At 37.7% G+C, this 21,984-nt stretch overlaps 2 protein-coding genes across 2 annotated transcripts; one reads left to right on the forward strand and one right to left on the reverse strand.

Annotated features, from left to right (window-relative positions):
- The first annotated feature begins 1,173 nt into the window (after window positions 1-1,173).
- psph (phosphoserine phosphatase) lies at window positions 1,174-9,603 on the forward strand. Its single transcript, XM_048160354.1, has 6 exons — window positions 1,174-1,330; window positions 1,739-1,886; window positions 2,033-2,167; window positions 2,673-2,818; window positions 2,894-3,042; window positions 9,171-9,603. Exons 1-6 carry the CDS (start codon window positions 1,219-1,221, stop codon window positions 9,279-9,281), a joined length of 801 nt encoding a protein of 266 aa, XP_048016311.1. The 5' UTR covers window positions 1,174-1,218; the 3' UTR covers window positions 9,282-9,603.
- Window positions 9,604-9,645: 42 nt separating this feature from the next.
- Window positions 9,646-21,603, reverse strand: nipsnap2 (nipsnap homolog 2). Its single transcript, XM_048160353.1, has 10 exons — window positions 21,448-21,603; window positions 20,762-20,901; window positions 20,636-20,681; window positions 19,094-19,188; window positions 18,816-18,886; window positions 16,659-16,799; window positions 15,869-15,900; window positions 12,497-12,591; window positions 12,296-12,379; window positions 9,646-10,761 (listed from the first exon to the last, which is right to left on the reverse strand). Exons 1-10 carry the CDS (start codon window positions 21,537-21,539, stop codon window positions 10,697-10,699), a joined length of 861 nt encoding a protein of 286 aa, XP_048016310.1. The 5' UTR covers window positions 21,540-21,603; the 3' UTR covers window positions 9,646-10,696.
- Window positions 21,604-21,984: the final 381 nt, after the last annotated feature.

The raw sequence follows: 21,984 nt of genomic DNA on the forward strand, positions 1-21,984 counted from the left end.
ATATCACTCAATTCTGACTTTATAACTCGTAATTCTGACTTTATATCACTCAATTCTGACTTTATAACTCGCAATTCTGACTTTATATCACTCAATTCTGACTTTATAACTCGCAATTCTGACTTTATATCACGTGATTCTGACTTTATAACTCACAATTGCAAGAAAAACGTCAGAATTGTGATATAAAATGTCACAGTTACCTTTTTTATTTTCTTTATTTCATGGCGGAAACTGGCTTCCATACATTAAGCACCATCACTTCAAAAGAATTATATTTGAAACTACTGAGTGAGTAACACTGAAGATATCACTATAAATTACAGCAACACCTCCCCCTTTGCTCGTGTTTATAACATTAATCTCGAGGGTGGACTCATTTAAAGTAAAATAATCGTCTGGTTTTACTCAGTAAATCATTTCCAAAAAGTGATTTAGTGGAATGATCTAATATTCATCAAGCCAAGCTTTATCAATCGTTTATCAGTATTACATCAGTTTTTATTTGTTGAACATTGATTAAATGATCAGTGTTCAACACATAAAGAATGAAGGAGGGTGATGATGGAGAGTTGTGACTACAGTATTACACAAGAACTGTTTTGCATAGATCAGGTTGGGTGAGATCAGTAGCTCACTAAAGGTCAACGCTCTTTCTGATGGATGAATGCATATTGTGACAGTGTTTACAAATGACAGGATGAACCTCATTCCACTCATTCCATGTGGGTAATGTGCAGGGCCGTCCTAAGCATGGAGCGGGGCCCAGCGTGAGGTAGTGAAAGCGGAGCCCCCTCGGTGCGTTCGCAGCGGGGCCCCTCAAATGAGGGCCGCTGTGTGGTTTTTATTTATTTACTTGTTGTTGTATTTTTAAATTACTTAATCTTTATTTTGTATATATATATTAAGTTTTACTCAGTTAACAGATCAAATGTTTTTTTGTTTTGTTTTGTTTTTTTTTAAAAAAAAAAAGACATTTAGGAATGATATTTTTATGACATCACTTATTTCGGTGCTATAATATTATTGTGTCTGTTTTTGTGATACTGTAATAATATTATCTTGTCTGTTTTATACTGAATAATTAAATTCACGTTACTCGTATTTCCTGTTTCATCATAGCCATAAAAACTACTGTCCAATCAGAGTAGCCGGTGAATGACAGGAGTGTAATCTGATTGGCTGTCTCCATCGTCTCAGAGCAGTAATGAATGGCAGATGACCGCGCGCGTTCCTGCACAGATCCGTCTGAACCTGTCTACCGGAGATCTGAACGAGCTCGTCTCCGTAGAGAAATCCGGGAGCGCTTCTCATCCGCGCGCGCATTCAGGTAAGCTGGATTTAAAACGGTACGAATCAGTGAAGCCACAAAACTCGTTACGGGTCAAGTGTCTTTTTTTGTTGTTGTTGTTTTTTTGGAAAGTGTACGAATATTATCTGACTTTTAAATGAGTTTAGTTCTTGTTTTAAGTAGTTCATACATTTATACGTATGTGTTTTCATGTTTCCCGGCGGCTCGCGTTAGCAGAGCGCGCTCCAGCATGCTGAAGCTGATGCAACCACTCGCGTCCAGATGAATGACTGCGTTTAACGCGTCGCTGCCGCTGTTATGTAAACGAGCGCGAATGCTGCAGCATACTAAACGAGCCCTTGGCACTCTGTGTCGTGTTGTTATGTCGAGATTCAGCGGCTTGCTGATGTTTACTGCTCTTGTAGTGACCAGTTTCCTGTCGCGCAGGCTTCACCATGACAACCATCGCTCACGCGCAGGAGCTCTTCCGGCGCGCGGAGGCCGTGTGCTTTGACGTGGACAGCACCGTGATCCGCGAGGAGGGCATCGATGAGCTCGCCAAGTTCTGCGGCGTCGGGGACGCGGTCACGGAGATGTCAGTAAACACTCTCTCTCCCCTCATGTTCTCATTCACATTGCTAAAGGAAGGGCTATAGTGTCGAAGCACATCAGAACACCCTAACTAGTGTGCAAACACGTACAGCAGTGATTGAGAGCACATCCCTGTCGTTGTGTCCGCAGGACCCGGAGGGCCATGGGCGGCTCCGTCTCATTCCACACAGCCCTGAGCGAGCGCCTGTCCATCATCAAGTGCTCGAGGGAACAAGTCAACAAACTCATCACTGACCACCCGCCGCAGCTCACCACAGGTATTAAGTAAGTTGGTAATCCTCCCCCATTGTTTTTCCAGTTAACTTTGATTGTTTTTGTGTGTATTTGATAAGTCGTTGTAAAAACTGACAATATTAATGATTTATATTAAAAAATAGTGTATGGTTTCAGTAAATAAACTACACTATACACAGTATATACACTACACACTAAATACATTACACACTTTATACACTATAAACACTTTTTATATTTACACTACACACTAGTATACAGATTTACATTTTATACACACTGCACTGTATACATTACATTTATATACACTATAAACGCTACACACTATGTACATTATACTCAGTATAAACACTACACTCTATATACTTTATTCTTCACACTATTTACACTTGCACACACTATATACACTATAGACTTTACACTATATACTATATTCACTTTATAGACTATACATTATACACACTACCCATTAAATAGAATACTGAAGGTTAGATATTGTATTTGAAGCTTGTTGATGAAGTCTTTGTCTGCTCAGGGAGCTGGTGGAGAAGCTTCATCAGCGTAACGTGAAGGTCTTCCTCATCTCAGGCGGTTTCCGCTGCATCGTTGAACACGTAGCGTCGCAGCTCAACATTCCTCTACACCACGTCTACGCGAACCGCTTGAAGTTCTACTTCAATGGTAAGAGCCGCCCTGCGTCTCGGCGGGCCGTTGGCGTTAGACCGTGACTGATGAGGTGGTGTTGTGCTCTGTCAGGCGAGTACGCAGGATTCGACGAGTCCCAGCCCACGGCGCAGACGGGAGGGAAGGGCACAGTGATCCGCATGCTAAAGGAGCAGTACGGCTTTGAAAACATAGTGATGATTGGAGACGGAGCCACTGATCTCGAGGCCTGTCCTCCTGCGGTGAGTACTTCACCATAAAGACCCCAATGAGCCTTGACTGCATGATTGAGGGCCCGACTAATAGACAAGCTACCATAGAGGACTAAATGACACCTGTATTAGTGAGGGTAACTACTTCTGTGATATACTTTACTAGTCAAACTTCTGTTAGAAGATGTTTTTTATGTATATCCACTATATAGTGCACTACATCGGGCTGCGGCCATTGTGTAGTGTTGAACGAATTCTGAGTGCCGATCCTACGCTTCTGGGGGCCCTGAGCAAAACTTTGTGATGGGGATTTTTAAAAATGTCCATAAACTTAAGTAATAATTACAATGGTTTTCAGTATGCAGTGTGCACTGCCAAGGCTAATGGAATTAAAACATCAAGAAAACAAACTGCAAGTTATGAAAAACATATATATAAATATTTAAAGGTAAACCCATTTAAAAATGATAAATTGGCAGGAAGAACAATTAAGTCAAATTAAAACCAAATTTTCATTGACAGTTTAATAAATGCTTTTTTTAATAGTGATGCTCTGGCGCCATCTAGCTGTCAGAAAAACTATAAACACAGCTGAATTGGCTTTCTAAAGGATGAATATTTGTTTGAATGGATGGATGGTTGTTTCAACCCAAATATGGACAAACCCAACCCAATTTGGTTACTTTTTTTTTTTTTTTTATTAAAATTTTAACCCAATGGTTGGGTTTGTCCATTTTGACCCAAATCTGTGTTGAAACAACCCAGCATTTTTTCGAGTGAAGAAGGCTTAGGTAAACAAAAGATTCAAAAATTGAATTTAGTTCAGTACATGGAAATGACATACAGTGAGTCTCAAACTCCATTGTTTCCTCCTTCTTATATAAATCTCATTTGTTTAAAAGACCTCCGAAGAACAGGTGAATCTCAACATAACACTGACTGTTACGTAACAGTCGGGATCATTAATATGTACGCCCCCAATATTTGCATATGCCAGCTCATGTTCAAGGCATTACACAAGGGCAGCCAGTATTAACGTCTGGATCTGTGCACAGCTGAATCATCAGACTAGGTAAGCAAGCAAGAAAAACAGCGAAAAATGGCAGATGGAGCAATAATAACTGACATGATCCATGATATCATGATATTTTTAGTGATATTTGTAAATTGTCTTTCTAAATGTTTCGTTAGCATGTTGCTAATGTACTGTTAAATGTGGTTAAAGTTACCATCGTTTATTACTGTATTCACGGAGACAAGAGCCGTCGCATTATTAAACACTTGCAGTCTGTATAATTCATAAACACAACTTCATTCTTTATAAATCTCTCCAACAGTGTGTAATGTTAGCTTTAGCCACGGAGCTAGGGATGTTCCGATACCACAATTTTGGCTTCGGTACGATACCAGAATCTAATACCTCGGTATCGATACCAAATCGATACCATAGGTGAAAAATAACCAGCCTCAAAAGATAAGTGAGTTGAAACAATTTTATTAATGAAATGCTTAAAACTCTGCAGTAACAAATGTGCAAATATAATGTAACAAAACCTACATTCAGGGAATATGGTTTAAATTTAGATTTTTGAAAAAAAAAAAAAAAAAAAAAAAAAAAATATATATATATATATATATATATATATATATATATATATATATATATATATATATATATAATATATATATATATCTTTTATCTCTTTCTTTTATCACATAGTGCAAACAAAATAACCCAATTAAAATGGCTTCATATCTTCACATCTTTTCAGTGTTTATTTTTTTGACAGCTCCTGACATTTATAATATTTATTAATCTTGGTTATTGTAAGGTTTGTGTTTGGGTTCATATTTGCACAAAGTAATGTTAACATGCTAAACATGTATTAGTATATTTATAAATAATTACTGATAGATTAAATACTATAATACTGTTAGGTCAGGTTACCTCATGAACTTTGCAAATGTAGATTTATTGTAAAGTGTTCATATTAGTAATATTTATAGGCTATATTTCTCTCTCTCGTTCTTTCTCGGCTGCTTCCTCTAGGTGTCGCCGCAGCGGCAGTAATATGCCCTTCATACTAAAATTAATATTACTAATCTCTTTATTCATTCAAATTCAATTAAAATATGATTGTTTGCCACAAGTGCACATATAACAACTAAACTTCATTGGTTCTAGTGTGTCACGCACGCACGTTTGAGCTTTCGTGTTTAATGTTTGATAGCTACAGGGAGTGCAGAATTATTAGGCAAGTTGATTTTCTGATCATATTTTTTTCCCAAGCACATTTTACCAATTCCAATCCACATCAATCTTAATAACTACTATTAATATTGTTTTTAATCATTTATAAGTGATATATAATTGTTCATGAAGGCTGGAAATGAAAAATGCCTTATATTCAGGTGTGCAGAATTATTAGGCAAGTTTTCTTTTACAGGCAAAATGAGCCAAAAAAGAGATTTAACTCAGACTGAAAAGTCAAAAATTATTAAATACTCATGAGAAGGACGCAATACTAATGCAATACTAGAAATTGCAAAGTTAAAGCATGACCAAGGGACAGCAAAATGCTCATTGGGTCAGCGGGGTCAGACAAAAACAGGTGGAAAAGAAAAGACACATGTTAACTGCAAAATAATTAAGAATTAAGGTGAAGAATTAAGTGTGAAACCATCAGGAACCCTTTAGTCTCCAGCGCCACCATTTTCCAGAGCTGCAACCTACCTGGAGTCTCCAGAAGTGCAAGGTGTTAGGATCTCAGAGACTTAGGTTAGGTGAAGAATCCTAAAAAATGACCTGCACTTGATAAGAATCACAAGCTGAAGTGTTATAAAATACATGAAGATTGGGTTTTTATAGGCCTTATAAACCGACAGCTTGAGAATGACTCCTGAAGGACCAGCACCACATCCTCTTGTACCACTGTTTGAAGAATTTATCCAGAATCTGGCAGTAAGGTGTTTGAGTTCACTTTTAGGATCATTTTTAGTCCATCTCTGCAAGACAGACATTTCAGGATAAGAGATGGACTAAAAATGATCTTCCAAAACTTACTGCCAGATTCTGGAAGATAAATTCTTCAAACAGTGGTACAAGAGGATGTGGTGCTGGTCCTTCAGGAGTCATTCTCAAGCTGTCGGTTTATAAGGCCTATAAAAACCCAGTCTTCATGTATTTTATAACACTTCAGCTTGTGATTCTTATCAAGTGCGGGTCATTTTTTAGGATTCTTTAGCTAACCTAAGTCTCTGAGATCTTGACACCTTGCACTTCTGGAGACTCCAGGTAGGTTGCAGTTCTGGAAAATGGTGGCGCTGGAGACTAAAGGGTTCCTGATGGTTTCACACATAATTCTTAATTATTTTGCAGTTAACGTGTCTTTTCTTTTCCACCTGTTTTTGTCTGACCCCGCTGACCCAATGAGCATTTTGCTGTCCCTTGGTCATGCTTTAACTTTGCAATTTCTAGTATTGCATTAGTATTGCGTCCTTCTCATGAGTATTTAATAATTTTTGACTTTTCAGTCTGAGTTAAATCTCTTTTTTGGCTCATTTTGCCTGTAAAAGAAAACTTGCCTAATAATTCTGCACACCTGAATATAAGGCATTTTTCATTTCCAGCCTTCATGAACAATTATATATCACTTATAAATGATTAAAAACAATATTAATAGTAGTTATTAAGATTGATGTGGATTGGAATTGGTAAAATGTGCTTGGGAAAAAAATATGATCAGAAAATCAACTTGCCTAATAATTCTGCACTCCCTGTATGTGCGTGTGCTGATCAGTGTTGTGAATAAAAGTCTAAATTAAATCAGTTGACTCACCTATCGATCTCCGAACTCTTTCGGGATGAGCAAGTGACAAGTGCTTTGCTAGACTTGATGTGTTGCTTCCCGTGGCAACACATGATTTAAAGCAGCATTTGCAGATTTGTGCATGGAGGTCTTTTGTTTCACCTTTATTATCACTTTTGAAGGCAAAGTAAAGTCATATTTCACTCATACAGCTGTCTTTGTCGATTAGTTTCGGGTGTGTAGAACTAACTTTATCTGTTTGATCCATCGTGTGTTGCTCTGTTGTCGCATTTGCCGGGTTTGTGTCTGTTTGAGCAGCACACTGCCACCTAGCGGTGAACTTCGGAACAGCAGCGCATAAAATACCGAAATGTGCAAAATTATGATATTGTACCGTTTGAAATATAATAAATACCGGTATTTTTCCAGTACCGGTATACCGCACATCCCTACACGGAGCATTATCAAACTCATTCAGAATCAAATGTAAACATCAAAATAAACACTATTCTTACGCGATTAGACATGCTGCATGACGAACACTTTGTAAAGATCCATTTTGAGGGTTATATTAGCTGTGTGAACTTTTTTTATGTTGTTTAAGGCAGTCGCGAGCTCTTGGGGCGTGGAGCACAAGATTTAAAGGGCCACACACCCTGAATCGGCTCATTTCTAATTATGCCCCAAAATAGGCAGTTAAAAAAATTAATTAAAAAAAAAATCTATGGGGTATTTTGAGCTGAAACTTCACAGACACATTCAGGGGACACCTTAGACTTATATTACATCTTTTAAAAAAAGTTCTAGGGCACCTTTAAACTAATGGGCATGTTTTTAACACATTCAGTCGCATGGCAGCTTGTAATACTGAACAGGAATGTTTATTTCTTAAATGCATTAAACCACGCATAAGAATGTTTTGATTATGTGTACCGACACAAACTGAAAGTTACATTTTATCATGGGGCATTTCTAACAAAACACGGTGGAGACCTGGACTGGAGTTACCGGTTTGTCTTTTTTGTTTTGTTTGTAACTGGCTTGTTACATTGCTTTGTCAAGACCAGTGTTGGGAAAGTTACTTTTAAAAGTAATGCATTACAATATTGCGTTACTCCCTAAAAAAAGTAACTGTTACTTTTTATGAAAAGTAATGCGTTGCATTACTTTTGCGTTACCTTTTCTCATCTGGGCTGGGCTTGCTTGATTGTTTTTTAATAACAACAACAAAAAAAGTTATATTTTTGGCAAATATTAAGGCTTTTTCAACACCAAAAGTGAAATGAAATGGAAACGCATATTTACTCCTGTACAGTAGAGGGCGCAGCTCAAACAAACCTTTCAGCTATGCTGTGATTCTGGACCAAAGAAGAATAGATACAGGAGAAGGAAGTTCAACACTCTTATTTCTAAATCTAATCTAAAGTCATTTTGATAATTAGTTTGGTTGAATTAGATCATTTACTCAGCAACACAACACCTCTGACCTTTATTTCTCTCAACATGCGGACAGGAGAGCTGTTAGTTCTCATATATTTTATTTTCATAAAGTTTTGGAATATTTTTCCTCTCCCCAAATTTGTCACTAGGGAAACACAATAATTAATAATTTAATAAGAAGGGTCACATTGACCTATTAAGATTTTGTTCACATCTACCTTGTAAATACATTTTTTGCTATTTTTTTTTTATTAATTGAACAATTACAATTTTAACAATATTTCAAGTGTAATTTATGAGATTTGTTGTATTTTGAATCCGATCTTTCTTTATAAAAGGTGTAAAGTTTATCAAACTGATTTCAAAGTGAAGGATTCGTTAGTTTGAATAAACATTGAACCAAACACTATAATAACATCTCAGTTGATCATTCAATATACTTTATTTTTGACAAAACATCCATGTTTCAGTCATGACTGCACATTTTCAGTAGTGACAGTAATGTGTTTGTAGTGACCACATCACATGACAGGATTTTAACTCGCATACTACAAAATATTAAAATACTAATGATTTACATAACTGCACTAAAATTGTATTTCCTCCAAATAAATGATTGCGTTCCCTTTAGTCACTACCAAAACAATGACGACGTGCTTCAGTCATGACTGTAGTGACAATTTTTTTAATATTATTGTGGGATTCAATAGATAATAGAAGGATCTTAGTAAACATCTAAAATTTGAATACTTAAATGATTTTTAAATGTGTTTTTTGGTTGTGGGACAGCAGTTTGCACCAATTCTGTAGAATGGCCCATGTAGTGATTAGTGAATGAGGGAATGGTTTCAGACACAGTTGTGGTTTCGATTTATATGTTTAGTTGAACTGCTTTCGTGTCTATTTCAGAGCGCTTTCATTGGATTCGGTGGGAATGTCGTGCGGCAGCAGGTGAAGGAGAAGTCCTCATGGTACGTCACGAGTTTCGGGGAGCTGCTCAAAGAGCTGGAGAAGATCTAGTGTTGACTGGAGTTTAGCACACTTTATGGTCGTGCACTATCTTTGTGCCTTTCCTAGTTTTTACCTAATGCACAATTTTTAATGTTATGTTTTTAGAGTTTATTACTGAAATGATTGTGTTCATATAGAGAGCAAGAGGTCAGTTTGTACACTGTTTCCTGTGATGTACTGTACACTGAAACTTGACTGACATTTGGAGCTCAGACTGAGAGAACACTTTTATTATTATTTTAACACTAACAACTGTCCCCGTCTGTATGTATACTTGAAAGAGAACACTTAATGATAACGGTCAGCAGATAATAAAAGAAAAGTAACAGCTGTCGGGTGTCTTCTGTCTGTGTGAGCATGACACAACATGGAGTAGAATGATCAGTTATGGTTTATTGAATACAGTTTTTAATTGATTTGAAACATTTTGTGCTGTTAAATCCCGAAGTATCAATGTACAGTAGATTACGCATGCCGCGGTCGCACAGAAAACAAAGTCAATCTAGAAATCAGTCTGTCAGTGAGCTGCTGATCAAAGCAGAACTGGAGACATTTCACAACACAAAAAAGGCATGTAAAAAGCATGTCTATGTAGAAACAAACACAAATAAAATAGAGCAACTAAATAAAACGATTTCTAAAAAATAATTTTGCACACAACCTGTCCCCAATGAGGCTTTCCCAGTTCAAGTTCAATTGATTTCTGACTATTTTAGCAACAAACGTATGGAGCATTAATAAATCATCTGCATAATGACCAGGGCTTTTATCTGAATATGTAGGATAGATTCTGCTGTATTTATCATAATATGTTATTATAACCTGAAATCCTCTCCATGTGGGGGTTTATATTTTCAGCAAATAAATATGCAATAAATACATGAATATATTGCAGCACTCAAGCGAGTTTAAAGTGAGTTTTTCCCAGCAGGGTGAACAGTAAATGCTTTCTGACAATATTCAACTCATCCAAATCTGTACCGAAATATTGGGAATCAAAGATTTATCGGCCACCACACTGGAAAAGGTTAACGCTCTACACTGCCAATGTATTATGGTGATTCAATGCACTTTACTGCCCTTCTTTCATATCCTTTAAATATAGCAACAATCTTTATTCAATAGATCTATAGTTGTGTTTTTCCAAGCCTAGCAATATGCTGATTTATGTAACAACCAGATTTTAGATGTGCCTTACGCAAGACATCACATGACGAATTGTCAACACTTAGTGAAGTACAGTAACAGCCTTCATTCCTACAAATTCAATTTGGTTTGCTGGTGCAACTTTTGGACAGTTGTTCGGATCAGAACGAGTTGGTTGGCATCATGACGACAGAGTCGATCACGGCAGTGAATGTATCCAATGTCTTGGTCTGGCCTTCAGCTCATGGGGACGTAACGGTGAGGATTTGATGGATTCATTACTGCAGCGGAGACGCCTTCAGTGGGATCATTATCCTGGATTCCATGTGCTGAATGAGGGGCACTGAAAACACATTCAGAGGCAGGTTTTACCAGATAAGATGCGACTGGCAGTGTGAAGCCATCAAAAACTGTCACATTACAACGGGCCAGTCAGCTTTAAGCTTGATGCCAGACTTCAGCAACAACAAAATGATTAAACTAAATCTTACTTTTCATGGTGTTTTAGAATAGCAAATGTCACCTCCAGAGCACAAAAGCAGATTTTAAACTGTAAAATCTGCTCTTTTCTATTCAATAAAGACACATGCCAAGTCAAAAAAATGACAAAGTGCCCCTATTATGCTTTTGTGGATATTACCTTTCATGCAGTGTGTAATAGAGCTGTTTGTGAATGTAAAAAGATCAAAGTTAAAAAAAAAAACTGCCAAAACGAGTGGGTAATTTCAGTCTTGCTTCATATTACAAACCTATGTAACAAATTTGCATATTTCCAGCATATGCTCTTCATGGGCTGCCAGTGAACGGTATCTCTTTTGCCCCGCCCTCAAACGCTGTAGTTGTAGCTCAGACTGGAAGAGTTTGGTTCGTGTTGTTCATGTCGAGAAGATGCCGTACTTTGATGCACTTCAAAAGGATGACATGTGCTGGAATTGACACGGAAAAAACAACGCCATCGCTATGGTTCAACGTGCATCAAGGGCTAAGAAAGATCCAGAGCTTAAATTCAAATATGCTAATGGACAATTGATTTCCGACACATGCTTTAAGTAGTCGACCAATCACAACAGACTGGACCATCTGACCAATTAGAGCGGAGTAAGCCAATCACAACAGACCAGGTAATCTGGGCTGCGTTCAGCCCCGACAAAACATTGCAAAATTTTTTAAATGGAAATGGTGGTGCATTGAACACCCTGTTCTGATGAGTGTTGCAACTATGGCAGCTGAGAAGGACATTCTTTGTGACACATTAATAAACAGCTTTACTTGGACCCATTGTGCGAGCTGTCTCTTTAATACCGCATGCTTTATATACATGTTGCTGCTGATTGGGCTGACATTTTTGACACACCCACCAAAAACGCATATCTCAAACCCGTTGTATAATGTTTCCAGGAAACATGCCGTTCAACCCGGAAACTGTAGGAAAACGTTGCACACCGGTTTGAGCTTAAACGTGCCCCTGATCAGAGCAGAGTAGGCCAATCACAGCAGACTGGGCCATCTGACCAATCAGAGCAGGGCAGGCTCTCGGAAAGGAGAGAGACTGAATCTTCGAACGAACCGTTTTCAGACTCTTTGAGGAAAGAGCTGATGCTGCAGTGTCTATTATGAGAAAAGGAAAGTGTTTTTGATCTTGGATGCATGTAAACCTATTGGAGACTCCAAAACAAAAATAGGAACCTTTAAAATAACACAATAAGGGCACTTTAAATGACTAGTGTACTACAGAGTAGACCAGAGAGCAGAAAATCTGGAGCTGGATTTCATGTAATGGTTAATGTCTAAAATGCATGGCGAAAACTGAATGCAGTGCACCCAACAACTGAAGGCATGTCGGTGTAAACACAGTGTGGTGTAGACGTGGTGTTTACCGGTGTAATAGACGACTTCATCCCAGCCCTCGTGTTGCCAGGCGGCGTTCCTCGTGTCCTCTCTGGACTGCAGGTCCTTGTACGCTGGAGCAAACAGACCAGAGAAATGATCATTGGATGTTTTCCAAACACTGACACTGCTAATGATGGAATCACGATCGCAATCAAACAGTCTATCAGGGCGTATGTAATCATTATTACCCCAAAGATGATGGACCATATAGAGGTTTCCTATCTGAGAGAAGAAGCCGCCGACTGCCTCGCGGTTGTGCTGCCGGTAGCCGATAGCTCGCGCCCTGAGGAACAGCATCAATCATCAGACCACTTCTGAAATCTCAGCATTAAACATGTCTTCATTAAGACCTGTTCACACCAAGAGATCTATTTAAACCATGAATGGAGTGACCAAAAGACCATCTAAAGTGACTTGCACTGCAGTCAAGCTTTACATGAGAATGCATTCACTGGGAATCGAACCCATGTTCTTGGCATTGCTGGTGCCACACTATACTGTTTAAGCTACTAGATGATTGTAATTGTAGACGAAAGGTGTATTCTATGGAGTCAAATTAATGCCTTAAAGTTTTGCACAAAAATAAAGTTTTGCAAAACCAAAAAAAGAATTGAGCAATAAAAAAATGTTTTGCACACAATAATAAAGAATTGCAAAGGAAAAGTAAAGTATTGAGCAGAAAAAAATAAGTTTTGCAAACAAAAATAATAAATTGCAAAATAAAATAACGTAGTGCAAAAATAAAAATATAATCAATTACAAAAATCAATGACGGCTGTAATCCTTTTTTTATTTTTGCCACATATTTTTCATGCTCAAACCTACTAAATCATTTGCAACGCTCATTTTATTCTGCGTTTCAGTCAAGCGTGCGCTCACCATACCGGTTTTCCTTTGCGCTGCACTTTTCTGTGCGGTTCTCTTTATGGCACTGGTTTGACGTGGGGGTGGAGTCAAGAAACGGGGGCATGCCCCCGCGAACACGTCATCGGCAGGAGACGCAGATCGCAACAGAACAGATCAAGCATAGAGACAGAGCGCATTTATTATAATCTGAAAACCATGCCCACCGGGGGAAAAACAATCCAACCGTCTCCAGGCTGCCTTCTCGTCTTTTCTGACTCATTACAAAAAACAGAACAATGCCTAAAAGCTGCTGTGTGACAAGGTGTACAGCTAACAAGCTAAAAAAAACAGAAATAAGTTTTTATAAGCTGTCGACCCCAAAAAACGAATGTTTAAAGGATTAGTCCACTTTTAAATACACTTTTCCTGATAAATTTACTCACCCCCATGTCATCCAAGATGTTCATGTCTTTCTTTCGTCAGTCGAAAAGAAATTAAGGTTTTTGAGGAAAACATTCCAGGATTATTCTCCTTACAGTGGATTTCAAAGGCTACCAACAGATTGAAGGTCAAAATTAGTTTCAGTGCAGCTTCAAGGGCTTTAAACGATACCAGACGAGTAATAAGGGTCTTATCTAACGAACCGATCGGTCATTTTCGGAAAAAATACAACCGTTTATGCTTTATAAACAAAATATCGCATTGAACGTACTTTCCGCTTCCGCATTCTTCATAACGCTTACGCTGAATGTCCTACGCCTTCCCTATTCTACTTACGGAACGAACGCGGCGCCAGTTTCGTTTTTTTCTGTAACTTGAATAGGGAAGGCGTAAAAAAAATAAATAAAAAAAATAAAACATAAACGGTTGTATTTTTTTCGAAAATGACCGATCGATTCGCTAGATAAGACCCTTATTACTTGTCTGGTATCGTTTAAAGCCCTTGAAGCTGCACTGAAACTGTAATTTTGACCTTCAATCTGTTGGTAGCCACTGAAATCCACTGGAAGGAGAAAAATCCTGGAATGTTTTCCTCAAAAACCTTCATTTCTTTTCGACTGACGAAAGAAAGACATGAACATCTTGGATGACATGGGGGTGAGTAAATTTACCAGGAAAAGTGTATTTAAAAGTGGACTAATCCTTTAAGGACACAAAAGTGGATACAGGAGTGAGACAGAGCGCATCGGGTCATATTACTATAAGAAATGCATTGGAGGGGCTCGTAATCGGCGACAACATATGCTAAACAAACCAACAAAAACAAACCATTTGTTATTTTTAACCATGTCAAAGAATTATTTCACCTGTTGCCGATTACGTTCCCCTCTAATGCATTTCGCGGAGGCGTGCCCCCGTTTCTTGACTCCACCCCCACGTCAAACCAGTGCCATAAAGAGAATCCGCACAGAAAAGTGCAGCGCAAAGGAAAACCGGTATGGTGAGCGCACGCTTGACTGAAACGCAGAATAAAATGAGCGTTGCAAATGATTTAGTAGGTTTGAGCATGAAAAATATGTGGCAAAGATAAAATAGGATTACAGCCAGTCATTGATTTTTGTAATTGATTATATTTTTATTTTTGCACTAATTTATTTATTATTTTTGTTTGCAAAACTTTTTTTTTCTGCTCAATACTTTATTTTTCCTTTGCAATTCTTTATTTTTGTTTGCAAAACATTTTTTATTGCTCAATTCTTTTTTGTGTTTTGCAAAACGTTATTTTTGTGCAAAACTTTAAGGCATTAATTTGACTCCATAGTATTCTGCACCAAAAATGAGATGAGAAAGCAATATTGAGTATTGATCACGTGATGATTTTTTCTTCTTGATGTGAACAGGTCTTGAGAATCACTTGATGTAAATAGTGCTCTTGTGGACAGACTATTCCTTGATTGTTAGTATTGTTCATAATACACTGTGAATGCTGACAGTACAACTACAACTTATTATGATAAAGTGATGAATAAAGATAAAAGCTTGCCAGAAAATACAACACATTTAGCTGATTTACCAAGTGAAAAACAAAATCCCATAGCATGACAAAGCATCATGTAATGCACATTACATGTAATTATGACTTCTGATATCATGCAGCACTCCCAAGGATTTCTGAAGACAGTCTATGTTTGAGTTCAGCACATCACATGTTCTGTAGCATTCAATATTGTATCAAATACACCAGTGTGTGCATTGAAACACCATTTCAGTGACTTGAATTGTATGCCGTTATATTTTGTTATTCAAACTTGTGTCGAACACAGATCTGAACTTAAATGGTGGTAGTTCATGAATGCTTTGGGATACAGATCTTTTTAAAGACACCAAGCAGATTATTACAAAAAATGAAGGTGTAAAAAAAACAACTTAATGAAGTTTAAGTTTACTATGAAGCAATTGTACTGAACTAAACATTTTTATATTTCATACAAAATCATTTGACATTTATTTGATAGGAAATCAAATGTCTAACCAATTTTGTTCCAAATTTAAAGTCATCAAATTAAAATTTAACCCGCTAAAATTATTTAAAGTACTGTTTCCAATGTCCAATTTCAAAACAGGTTTCACAGGATGAATTTTGAGCATTTAAGCTTTCGAATTAATGATGATTACTAAAAACTGTGATAGAGAAAAGAGCCAATAAAAAAGAGCACTGACAGTTAACAGGCTATACCCGTGCATTATGTTACAGGAACAGATTGTATTCTTACCAATAGTTGCCCCATTCAATCATGGTCCCGGGCTGCAAGAGAACAAAGAGAGACACTGTAAATCTGAACATCAAGCTCATCTCAATCCACCAGGACACACTGAGATGTGGTGATATATAACATCCACAGTCTACTCACGATGATTTGGCAGGGAATATAAAATGAAGCAACATTCCAGACAGACTGGTAGGTTTGGTTCCAAAACCAGTTCAAACTGTTTAAATGTATCAATTTCAAACTGATTCAACAGTAGCTGCGTCGCATTTCGAAGGCAATTGATACAATCTTTATTTGAAGTGCCATGTTACTTTCAAATAGGTGAATTACTCTGTTTTGCTACCGTAGACATCAGTGTTTATATCTGAACTATAAACATTTATCCCAGTACTTCTGTGTACATTTAAATGTTTGTAACACAGAAATAATGATACTGTGTGGTTGAAAAAAGTTTATAAAGCTGAAAATGAAGAATACGTGGCAACTGCTCTCTCTGGATCAGCGGCAGCGCAGATCTGAATGTTCGCTAATTGTCAAAGGTTTAATAGACTGAGACAAAATCACTGTCATTTAGGAATAAGATTGCGTGGGTGTTTGAATTGAGTTTGCGATCTTTTAGCAATTAATCGTGCAGCTCTAATCTATTGCTGTTTACAGAGATAGTGTTATCTGCTCACTTCTATCCCAAACAATAACCACCACACATGCTGTTGAGAGGCTAGAGCAAAGACAGGTCAAACAACAGTTTCTCCCGTCATTCTGGGTCTGTGGCCGATAGGAATCAAAGACTCACTCTCAGCTGGTAGGAGCGCAGCTCGTATATGTTGGGTCCGTCTCTGGGCACCGGCTCATTCCAGAAGCTGAACTCCAGCAGCAGCTGATTCCTGCGGGACAGAAGCATCTTGCCCCTTTCATTCCTGTACTCCAGGAACTCCTGCGGTCAACATATGACACACAACAGCTGAATAACAGGCAACTGCAGGGATGTTTTACTTATATCTATTATCAGAATGCTGCTTTCTACCTTTTTCTATCCGACTAATGAGTTTATGGTCACTGAATATGTTTTTCTGAGGTAAATGTGACCTTACGTGACATTGAAGCTGTTTTATTGACGTCTTTCCGAGGTTGAAACACTGATTGAGCGATTACACGAGACATGATACGGATTTCAGTAAGTTTTACTGTATATTTTAACATACCTTCAGATGTTCATGCATGTTTATTTCGCTGTAACTGGTATTAAAGCGGAGGAGAGGATGATCACATGCTTCTCTTTAACTGAGGCGCTAAAGCGATCTGTCACGCCACATTAAACAGCGCCAAAACGGTATTTATTTTTTGAATCTCATAATAAGATGGACATCATTTGAAATCTGAGACTTTGCTTCATATCAAAAGTAACAAAGCAGAAAGATTATTGCGATTTATTGGATGGGAGGCGCTACATATTCTGCTCATTCATCAACTGAAAACAGACTAGACTAATCGACTCTTGGGATTTAAGAATCGATATTGGTTCGTAAAAATGAGAATCGATTAAAATCGAGAAATCAATATTTTTTACCCAGCCCTACTAATATATATATATATATATATATATATATATATATATATATATATATATATATATATATATATATATATATATATATATTAGTAGGGTGTGTGTATATATATATATATATATATATATATATATATATATATATACACACACACACTATCACTGAAGCTGTTATGATTCTCCTCGTAGCTGGTTGGTGTGGTTCATGGCTTATAACACTTTAACAAAGACTTTTGAAATCCCTATGGGAGAAATTAATGGAAAACTTCCAGAACCAACGCCGTTGAAAAAGTGGGCAGGCAATAATGCGCTCTATTAAACATCCTCAATAGTAACGCTGAAAAACATATCAACCATCCAGGTATCTGAAACCTGTCGTCTTTCATGTTTCTCGTATCAAATCATGGACTCGCTCTAGCTTGTTTCATCATACCAACGCAGCTGCTGCCATCTTGTGTCTCTGTTATATTTATCTATTTGTACTTAAAATTAAATCAGAGGACTTCAGTATTACTGTAATATTGTTGCCAGGACTATTGTTTTGTACACAGTAATAGATTACAAAATAATAAACTGTTTAATCTCAAATCAATATCTCGTCCCCATAATTATTATAAAATCAGAGAGGTATATGATTTTTCCATAGACAACAATATAATCAACACTTTCAAGGTCCAGAAAGGCACTAAAAACATCGATAAAGCAGTCATGTGACTGCAGTGGCTCAACCTTAATGTTATGAAGAGATGAGAAAATAAAAAATAACGACATTATTCAACAATCTCTTTTTATTCATGTTTAAGCACGAATGCCGGCTCAGTATTGGCCAACACCTGATCACGAGATCAGCATGACGCTTGCGTGTGATGCTGACGCAGGAGCCGGCCAATAATGAGCTGACGTTCTGACGTAGAACCTGGAAGCGCTGGACGAAAACAACGTATGAGAAGAACACAGAAGATATTGTTAAATAAAGCCGCTATTTTGTTTTTGCGCACAAAAAGTATTCTCGTCTCTTCATAACATTAAGGTTGAACCACTGCAGTCACATGACTGTTTTAACAATGTCTTTAGTACCTTTCTGGACCTTGAAAGTGTTGATTATATTGCTGTCTATCGACGAGTCAAAGATTTCAAATCAGATTTCAACTAAAATATCTTAATTTGTGTTCTGAAGATGAACGAAGGTCTTACGGGTGTGGAACGACATGAGGGTGAGTAATAAATGACAGAATTTTCATTTTTGGGTGAACTAACCCTTTAATGCTAAAAACTCTATGTGCATTTCCTAAATGAAGCAGCAGTAAATATGAGCGTACTGCATTTCTCATACAGCGGTTCACAGCACTGCTCAACTACATGAGCGCACAAACTCTAGATTACCTTGTTATTCTTCAGTTTACTCATGACTTCAGTAAGAGCTGGATATCCTCCTCTGTACCGCCACAAGTGCACTACATAGATGCAAATGTTACAATGTGTCAGTGCTCACATAAACACACATCTGGAGATGAGCAAACACATCTCACTCATATATATTTAACCCTTTCATGACCCTCCAGACCTGACAGAGCACGACATATTACAGAAACTCTCATCCAAAACAGACTCTACTGATGACGGAGCAGATTGTGTTGAAGTAAGTATTCCTGAAGTCCTACCAGCTTGGTCTTGCTCTCCGTACCAGGTGTTCCACGTGCCCACCAGCTCACACGGGTAATGCTTGTCATTATGGATGGCCGGCAGCACCTCATCACTGTGGAAACAAGTCACATTTACTGTAGTTAAACAATCTAATCAGCCCAATCACATGACAGCAACTCAATGCATTTAGGTATGTAGAGACATGATTTTTGTTGTTGTTGTTGTTGTTTTTTTACACACTTTCCATTTCAAAATTTTCCAAACCTCTCTATAGATTTTTCGGATCATATTTAACATTAATGGTTCATACAGTATTATTTGTTATAGTACAGTCATCTGTAAATATTATTTTCTCAGCGGTTGTTTTTCATTGTTTTCAAAGTGATAACGTGCTTGACATGATGAGAAGAAACCTAAAATGTTTTATAACCTGCAGATATGCACCTCTGAAGATCAGTTTGATACTGTGAAAGTGGTTTGATGTTGCACAATCAACAAACAGCAAAGAGTCTTTTAATGAAGTTCAAAAGAGACTTGATTATGGCAGAGAAATGAATATGTGCGTGTGTCGTGTTCGACAATCACTAAACATTTGCCATGAAAACACTCTGCTTGTATGATAAATTTATTATTTTTAGAAATTCTTTAAATTTATATTTAACAAAACCGAATAAGGGAAATAGGCTTTTTTCCCCCCATACTGTGTTTTCTTTTTTCCATACTTATCCAGACCTCAAATCAAACTCCATACCTTTTCCAAACTGCATAGGAACCTTGTATATACTTATATAGCTTCTATTTGATCAACCGTCTGAATGAAAATGCAATAGATGGTGCTTATGGAACAGCAGAAATATAGCGGTTACCCTGGTAAACCCTGTATACAATGCAGCTGCGCTTTTCAGAAAGGTGACGAGTTCATTGATTGTAAACTGCGAGCCTGTAGTACGAGCAACAGCACCACATTTTTACTTTGAAGCACGCAGTGCTCATATTTATTTAATTAAATCATAACCTTTTGAAGTTTAATAATCACATTTTCCGCAAATTTAAGACCTCTTGAAATGATTAATTAATATACCATTTAAGATATGTAAGACTTTTAATGGCCTTACATTTTTAAAACTGAATTTAAGACGATCCGCATACACCCCCCTGGTCAACTAGAGACAGAACTGACCTCATACACACTTAAAACCTCCAAAACACTGGCGGATTCAGACACTGTGACACTGATATGACATTCAGTTTGACTTCAGCATGTGATTAATCAGTGCATCTCAGGCAGTGAGATGTGAGTCTTATCGAGGTCTTCGTGTTGCATTGCGCCGCTGCCGGAGAGCAGTAAACACTTAAGGAATGGGCTTTAGCGGATTCCTGCCAGTGCTGCTGCCAATCACTGACAGGAATAGAAAGCAGGACATTTGCTGTGAACTTCAGTAGTCAAATCAGTTCGGTCTCAAGGGACTCTGAAGACGTTAAAAACAGCTTGATTTATGTAATTAACACCAAACAGCCTCGATTGACCTGGTTCATTCATGTGAAGTGGCCTGACTTACCAGAGTTTGTTGTACGCCTCGAGACACTCGGGCTTCACATTGTGAACTACAAGAAAACAATATGTCAGTCAATGGAGAAATCACATTGGCATTTAGACGTTTTGCAGCAGAAGGCAAACAACTTACACTGTATTTTGTACAAGTTGTTATCCTCTTTCTTGGCTAACAAATGGGAGTGCGCGTCTTTTCTCGGATCCACCTTCCGCACAAACAGTGATTTGAACCAGCTGTCCTCTCGATTCCGGTTAGTAGATGCTGACAGACCCCTGAAACAGGACAATGTTGTGCATTTGTTAAACATATAGTATATTACATTGCTTTATGAGACTACATTTTGTTTTCCCATGTCTAGAAGTATAGTCAAATAATAACAGTCACTGCAACAGAAAGTACAGTCAGTAACTGTGGTTGCATTACAGTATTTCTTTTTAATATTGTGCATGTATCATTCACCAGATAAACTATTACAATCTCTCATTTCATTAAAAAAAAATTGCAACACCAAATCTACATATTGTGTTTACCATAAAAACACACGTGATGGACTGCTGAATTATGACCTTGAGCAGTAGATTCAGCGCACATTCAGACGCATCTGTGATTTACGTAGCAACACATAACAGTTGAGCTGATTAAGCAGATCTTTCAAATCAAGCAATTCATGAAGTTTTAAGATCTCTGAATATCTTGTAGAGTAATCACGACTTTACTAATGCCGCAGCGTTTTTAAACTCGCGTGCACCAGCGGTAACTGCGCACTAAAGCACAAAGCTCGCAGATTTATAACGTGTAAGTGAGATAAACTGTCTGACCTGATAACAGCAGTAACATGTCCTTTCGCCCGGCCCGTGTTTCTAGCCTGATATAGGCCCGAGCAGGAGGTCTGAAGGACTCTGGTCGCCATCTTCCACTGATAGGACACAAACAGCAGGAGAGGAAAGAGTTAAACATCTGCAGTGCAACAGCACCGCCGCAAGAGGGCGCGCGAGCCACGTGCGATTCACGAGCGGCAGGGAGGGGTCGCTATAGAGCCCCTTTTTTTTTTTTTTTTGATTTATGCTTCCATTTCCTTTTCCATTGAGATGAAATCACTTCTTCCAGGGAGTCCTGATCAAGAAGGCTTTATAAAGTTTCACATGAAAACACAAATACACAATTTAAACAAATAAAATAAAAAATATATCAAAGATTAATGAAAACAGTAACATGATTCTTTCAGTGCAGACTGTACTAACAGGTTTTTAACAGAGGGAACTGATTCCAGAGTAACAGGCTTGCATTTCATTCCATAACAAATGTGCAATATATATATATAAGTATTTAATAATTATAATTTTTTAAAAGCAGTT

This window comes from Megalobrama amblycephala, linkage group LG16 (genome assembly GCF_018812025.1).
Source record: "Megalobrama amblycephala isolate DHTTF-2021 linkage group LG16, ASM1881202v1, whole genome shotgun sequence".
Lineage (NCBI taxonomy): Eukaryota > Metazoa > Chordata > Actinopteri > Cypriniformes > Xenocyprididae > Megalobrama > Megalobrama amblycephala.

Excerpts from the sequence above, each read along its gene's own strand:
- psph (XM_048160354.1), top strand. The coding sequence starts at position 1,219 with ATGACCGCGCGCGTTCCTGCACAGATCCGTCTGAACCTGTCTACCGGA. Across the intron at positions 1,331-1,738 it reads TCATCCGCGCGCGCATTCAG|GCTTCACCATGACAACCATC; the intron begins GTAAGCTGGATT and ends CCTGTCGCGCAG. Across the intron at positions 3,043-9,170 it reads TCGAGGCCTGTCCTCCTGCG|AGCGCTTTCATTGGATTCGG; the intron begins GTGAGTACTTCA and ends TGTCTATTTCAG.
- nipsnap2 (XM_048160353.1), bottom strand. The coding sequence starts at position 21,539 with ATGGCGACCAGAGTCCTTCAGACCTCCTGCTCGGGCCTATATCAGGCT. Across the intron at positions 18,887-19,093 it reads CGGAGAGCAAGACCAAGCTG|TGCACTTGTGGCGGTACAGA; the intron begins GTAGGACTTCAG and ends GCATCTATGTAG. Across the intron at positions 10,762-12,295 it reads TGAAGTCGTCTATTACACCG|TGCCCCTCATTCAGCACATG; the intron begins GTAAACACCACG and ends ATGTGTTTTCAG.